This window comes from Erpetoichthys calabaricus, chromosome 14 (assembly GCF_900747795.2).
Source record: "Erpetoichthys calabaricus chromosome 14, fErpCal1.3, whole genome shotgun sequence".
Taxonomy (NCBI): domain Eukaryota; kingdom Metazoa; phylum Chordata; class Cladistia; order Polypteriformes; family Polypteridae; genus Erpetoichthys; species Erpetoichthys calabaricus.
Window position 1 is genome coordinate 53,631,041 of NC_041407.2, and position 7,243 is coordinate 53,638,283.

At 37.3% G+C, this 7,243-nt stretch overlaps 1 protein-coding gene across 1 annotated transcript in view; it reads left to right on the forward strand.

The window, feature by feature from the left end:
* Nucleotides 1–6,844, forward strand: part of angpt2b (angiopoietin 2b) — a 99,739-nt gene extending 92,895 nt beyond the window's left edge. The window contains exons 8-9 of the mRNA XM_028818910.2: nt 2,438–2,568; nt 5,705–6,844. Coding sequence (XP_028674743.2) covers nt 2,438–2,568; nt 5,705–5,865 — 292 coding nt within the window. The 3' untranslated portion in view covers nt 5,866–6,844. The remainder of the gene's footprint in view (nt 1–2,437; nt 2,569–5,704) is intronic.
* Nucleotides 6,845–7,243: the final 399 nt, after the last annotated feature.

Sequence of the window (7,243 nt, forward strand, 5' to 3'; positions counted from 1 at the left end):
GATGGAACAATTGGAAGAAGGTATAAGGTGTATTGACTGAATGAAGAATGAAGGTGAAGGTTAAAGGTAAGTTTTTTTAAGATAGTGGTAAGACCAGCAGTGATGTATGGAATTGAGGTGTGGGCAGCAAAGCAGTAGATGTGGTAGAAATGAGCATGTGTGGAGTTACAAAACAGGCCAGAAAAAGAAATGGGACAATTAGAGACACAACAAAGTGGGAAAGATACTGTATCAAAGAAAGTAAAGGATAGTAGTTTGAGTAGTAGTATGGACATGTGATGAGGAGATACAATGAATATGTGGGCAAAAGCGTGATGGGAATGGAAGTACAGGAGAAGAAAAAGAGAGGGAGGCCAAAGTGGATGGATAAAGTAAATGAAGATCTGAAAGAAAAGGGCTTGACTGGAGAAGGTTGATCAAGCATATCAACCCCACATAGAAGTGCGAAAAGGTGAAGAGAAAGAAGAAGAAGAATCTGGTAGACTATTGGTTAATGGGCCTTTACAGTGTAATGATGACTAACCCTTACTGAAAGGAATTGTTACATTGCAATAGTGAAAAGGATGGATACAGAACAAGTGGTCATTTTCAGAAGAGCAGATGCTTGAAGAGTAAACCAAGGCAGCATGCACAAGTTCATTCAGTTATTATATAAATCAAGAGCTGGAACCAGCTAATGACAAAAAAAAAAAAAAAAATGATTATTATCCTCTTGGTTTAAGACAAGTACATAAAGTCGGTGTAGAATACCTGGGGTGGCTGTCACTAATTTAAACTTTTGAATGACTTTATTTTGAAATAGTACTGTATATAATTTGAGGAAGGGATTTTCAATGGTGGGGATCACATTCTTAATCTAGAAGCCTCTTTATTTAAATAATTGCTGTGGGGCAGTTCACTGTGGTTGGCTACTATCAACATATTATTTCTCAGCTTCCATAGTTTATTCAGATGTGTTTTTATGGAACAATGTCCTGTTGTCTGTTATTCCTTCTCGGAGCTGCTAGTTCTGCCTTATCACTGGTGACAGCCAGGCAAAACATCAGTTTTTCCTGCCACATGGCACTTTATGTTCCATATTTTTTATTGTTGTGGAAAATCACCTTTGTAATGTCTCTTATGTTATCAGTTTTGTTCATTCCTCTCTTTTTATTATTCCTATGCCAATCTCATATCAGCATTTTGGATGTCATGGTTTATATTTATGAAGTTTTTTTACCTGTTTTGTCATAAAAAAGAAAGCCAAAAAATGCATATACTAACTTGTAAATTAAAAAGCAGTGTTATGCAATGTAAATCAAAGTGACTGTGAGCATCACAAATCTATTCTCTAATCTCATCATGAGATGGGCCATTGGCATGAATTCATAAATGCACAAATGCAATGTTGCCTAGCTACAGCGTCCCTGCTGAATGCCAGCTCTCTCGCTGCTGCTTCCCTGATAATACATGGCCATTTTATTCTAACAACAACCTGAAACTAATGGTTGAAAATGAGGTAAGTGAAAATCCATTATGAACACACACCAACATAAACATACTACTGGGAAGAATAAGGTATTTACAGACAGATAGTTACAAAATGGCACATTTGTCTCAGTTTGTCAATTTTGTTTCCATTTTGTTCAAAATACGCATTTAGAGAAGTAACAATGTGACAGAAACATATGGATAAACAGTACAGTTCCATTTTTCTAGGACAGATCTAGCTACTCCCTCCCTCTTTATGTACTGTATATCCTAGTGTTTTATATACTTTATATGGTGACAAGCTGCCTGCCTACCAGATGAGGACTGGCATGGAGCAGGCAAAGGGCTGTATTTAAAAAAAATATGGCTGTTTTTGTTTAACAATAATAATATTAACATGCCAAAAGGATACTTCTTTTTCAGCTTGTATTTCTGATTCAGTGTTAACTGAAGGGGTCAGAAAATATACTGATGCCTCACACTATTATCGACTTTCAGTTGCCCTGTTTCCACCACATAGAATCCTACAAATTAAGTTGAATCCTAAATACATATAGAATCTGGACTTTTCTTAAGCTCAATGATCAAACTGTGCTTTTATCTTTGTTTCTAAAATACCACTGTCAGAAATAAGGTGAGGCCCTTCTCTTGGAATGGTTAATTTAAATTTAAAAATGGTTATTGACTTGTCCTACATTTTTACAAGATGAGGCTTTCTCCTAACTCAGCTCCCATCTAATGACTGAATAGGTTTAGAGAATTGAGAATAATCAATCAAAACCTACAGCTCACTGTGCGACCTAGACCAAATACCTGAGCTCCCTGTATTTCACATGTAAAAATGTATGCTTGTAACAAGTTTTCAACCTGTATTGCTCCTGGTTAAGGGAAACACCTTAGACACCATAGACATGTGGTGCTATACTAAAGGAAAAAAGAAATAATCAAATCTGACATTTTCTTTCAGGTTGACCATTAAGGGCTACACTGGAAATGCTGGCCGTACAAGCAGCTTCAGCCATTCGGGTACGGAGTTCAGCACCAAAGACAGAGACAACGATAAATGCAGTTGCACGTGTGCCCAGATGGCAACAGGAGGTAAGAATACATTGCTAAGTCGCTGTGTACACTCGGTACTGTAATAACTTTTCGTCTTGTATAATTTAATTTTAAATTACAGAGTGACTGAAGCAGATACTGCATTAGGTGACTCAGCTTTTTCTTTTACAATTACTTGCCATCAGTCTCCTAAATTGAACAAATGACATACATTTTACCAAATATTATTCTTTAGTAAAAAGTTCTGAATGTATGTGATTTGAATCTGTTCTGTTTTGCTTGGGTTGGTTTAACAAATTAGTAGGGACATGTGAGAAACATACGCCTAAGAAAAAAAGATAATTTCTTCATTTACTCGGAACAAGTCAATTGAAGATAATATCCTTGTTGTTTGCTTCTATGTGCTATGTAGTCCTCCTGTCACATAATATAAATATGGGTGATTTGCATGTGAAATTAAGTATCATGCAATTTCTGCTTTAGATAACACTAGATTGTTTGCTTAATTGACTGTATATAATGCATCCTCTTCTTTTCTGTAATGCATTCTCATCTGTTCAGGAGATAATAAATGTAAGGTAAGGTCTTTCATTCTTTTGATAGCATACTGTGCAAGTCATTACTGGATAGTTTGTACACTCACATAATGTCAGAAAGGATAGAATAGTAAGCGCTACTGAGTCCTGCTTTAGACTACCCACCTAGGTGCTATCTCTGTTCAGTTTGCACATTATCCCTATGTATGTGTTTCTCTCTTCATTTACCTCTTAAAAATAAGTGTGTTAGATTAACTGGCAATTGGACAAGTAAACTGGCCCAGTGTGTGTGCCTGTGTAAATGTGCCTGCGGTAGATGAGCACCCATCTAGGATTGGTTCTTTGTAATCAAAGATAACTGTGATATATTTCTACTTTAATTTTTTTCTGTTATTTCCAGTGCATTATTACTTTCTTGCATTCTACGTAAGTGTTTGAGTATGATGATTCCTATTTTCAAAATATTTGTTTTGTATTAAACAATTATTTCATATAGTGTGACTCTGTAATAGAAAAAAAATGTGCAAAACAAAGGTAAAGGTTTGGGGTAGGGCATGTGTAACAACTACACAACACAGGAATATTAAAAGAAAAGCAGTACCTTCTATTTCTAGAGCTCTTTACAGTAACACCACTAAGGGCTAGTTAGGCTCCTTCAGTTGCTGGGTTCAGATTGCTCGCTTTCTTCCAGTGGGAGTGTCTGTTATGTGTCCATGGGGCCAGACGAGGCAGGGCTCCTGGTCACACTGGAATTGATTTTAGGGCTCCTCACATGTCTCCTCTTTCATTCTCGGACTGCAACAGAAGGAGAGGTTAGTGTGCCCCTACATACCTGTCCACATTTCATTTAGCGGACCAGGGCTCCCACTAAACTATTTCTGCTCTTGTGTGTGACAATAGTTGCTTATTTATTGTGTGTTTTCCTAATGCCTTTTTAATTTCCATGGGTGCCGCTCTTTTGTGGAATGGTTGCTACCACATTGCTATGAGGAAGCCAAGAGGTGCATGACGAATGACACCACTGCCAAAACTGTTTAAAGGTTTGACAGCACACATTTCCTGCCATCCGAGATAGTGGATAAAACAAATGAAGCTGGTTAGGTTTTTCTGTGTTATTGAACTTAGTGCTTCATATTTGAGTTTGAATTGTGTTGTTTGGCTCAGCAACAGTTTGAATATCCCAACTCTGAATCCTGACAGTCTTTTGGTTTACACCTATTCTTTTGGTTGCTCAAAGTTAATATTGTCATTTCCTTCATTTGTCAGAATAATGCTAATATCAGTTCTGGCCATGTGTCACTCAAGTGCATTATGAAAGTTCAAAAATGGATAGTTGAATTAGGCCAACATATTGCTTGTATTTTAAAAACTTTCAGTGCAGTATCTTGGCATACAGTACATACTTAAACTTTCAAACCCATTTCGTCCAGTTCAGGGTTGATAACCTGGCACCTCGGGATTCAACATACAAAAGTAACCTTAACAGAGAACCAGACTATGGGATGGTCCACTTTTACACATACCCATACATGAAATACAATACAATACAATTTTTTTTGTATAGTAAAAAAATCACACAAGAAGTGCCGCAATGGGCTTTAACAGGCCCTACCTCTTGACAGCAACCCAGCCTTGACACTCTAAAAAAACAAGGAAAAACTCCCAAAAAAATCCTTAGTAGGGAAAAAAATGGAAGAAACCTTGGGAAAGGCAGTTCAAAGAGAGAACCCTTTCCAGGTAGGTGTCAAAGAGAAGGGGGTCAATACAATACACAGAACAAAACACGAGTAATCCTCAATACAGTATAACAGTAAAATAAAAATATTACAAGTACAGAGCAGAATTTAACAGTAGATGATATCACATAATATGCTTTGGATTTGTTTAAAATCCTGGAGACCTCAGCAATCAATCACACTGGGCTAATTTAAAATCAACAATTAACCCAACATGCATGTCACATGTAGTGTGGGAGGAAAATCCAGAAGAAATGCGACACACATAACAGGCATGAAATCTCCTTGCGGACAACAACATCTTGCAGAATGCAAGACCAGAATGTTGGAACCATGAAGGAGCAGTAATGACAGCTAGTACACTAACCTGCTGTCCAGTACTTGTAAATCTTTCCACTTTTTTAGTTTATATGATTGAATTGCTGTATTTCATAAGGTTCAAAATATTGCAATGTCATTATTATAACAAAATTTTGGAGTCAACTTAATACATGTAATATGGATATACACCTTAACACAAGTTGAAACTTTGAGTACCTTGAGCAATGAATTGATGCTCAATGGTACATAATGGACTGTAGAGTGAAGTCACTGTAAGTGATTGGTGTGGCAAACGATGCCAGTAGATGATGAGACCTGACAACAATCATTCATGCCTTCTCTGCTAACAGTGCAGCAGCAGAAACATCTAAAAAGATGGTTGAAAGTTCTTCTAGAAAGAACAAATGCACTTTGAGCTTGGGCATGTTTCAATGTGTCATACATACTGTAACTCTTTTTTTTGCTTTGTCTAGACTACCTTCTAAAGCAAATACACACTTCTGAAGACAGAGAAAGAGGAAGAATATTTTTTTTCTTGAATTCTTTGAATTATAAAAGTTTTCTTTTCTCATTTAAATGCAGGCTGGTGGTTCGACGCATGTGGGCCCTCCAATCTGAATGGGATTTACTACAACGGGAAAACAAGCACAGCCCGTTATAATGGAATCAAATGGTATTACTGGAAAGGGCCGAGCCTGAGCCTTAAAGAGACCACCATGATGATTCGACCAGTTGACTTTTGAACTGTTTGAGGATCCCCTTGATGTCGTGGCGAATAAGTGGCTAAGCATGGCTCTCACTGGATTCTTAAAAGGGCTATGAGAAAGTATGGACTTGAATTTCTCTTTTGCACACATGTGGGGACTTTTCGAGTTTGCATTGAGCACAGGAAGATTTGTACAAACATCATATCAGCAACAGATAGCTCTCCATATGACACCATTAAGCTTAGCAGTGTCTGGAAATAGACTTCTGTAGGACGCTACAGGCTTTACTCCATTCCCATGTCATTTGTGCTTAGTGCAATTTAAAATGCTTAAAACAAACCCAAAGGGATTTTAGTTATCTGTTATTGGTGCTTCATGGGACTTTGTTGAGTATAACCACTAACCGCTGCCAAGCCTTACTGGAATATAAAATCTCATCCTTTTCACTAAAATAAAAATAATACAAGCCACAATTCCTCAGGGGACACAAACATTACAAGACGGCAGAAAGATTACATGTTACAGAGGCATGTCATGAAATACTTTTCTTTCTTCATCTCTTACCCCAACATGAATATTCAGAGACTTTTGATATCCATAAGTAAAGCAGTAGGTCTGTGTAATGAAGATTTGTCAGCATAGATCAGATTCATACAAATCTAACAGTCCACTGTGATTATGCAGTAGAAATCCAGCTATAAGAGAGAGGTTGAGAACATGTGCTGATTACAGCGTATTGCTGCACCCACCACATAATGGACACCCTGGATTGGGACCCGAATGCAGCGGGTGACACTGGAACAGTATGAGGTTTTTTTTACATATTATACTTCTAGGCCCTCATATAAATGTTGGTCTGTCTGCTTTTTCCAAGTATAGGCCCAATTAGAGACCTCATACAAAATGTTGATTAATTTTAAGCTTACAGCTTCTGATTTCAGTTTCTTTAACCACTGTCACTAAGTAGTTATTTCTGCTGTTTCAAACTCTCTATCTAATAAGGCTCATTTTCTGACACATTTGTTTTCTCATACATCTTAAGCAAGAAACATTAATAATTTTAATCTAAAATAGTAAATGTCAGGGTCAGGTAAATGCCCTTCTGATTTAAATGTGTGATCTGCTGAATGCAAAAGAGCCTGAAAATGCCAGAAACATGGCACTTAAGTTTCCTTTTCCTATGGCATTTTGACAGGACTTGGGTTGTCCAGCTACCTACCAACAAGTTACTTTTCAATCTCTTAAACAAGGTTAAATTACAGGCTGAGATTTATTTTGCTGAACAAATCTTATGCAAAGAACACGCAGTCATCTACATTAGGCAGATAGGCACATAAATCCTTCCGGCAAAGCATTCATGTCACTTAGCACAGGTGAACATGACAACAAGGTTTGGCAGATGGACACAGTAAGT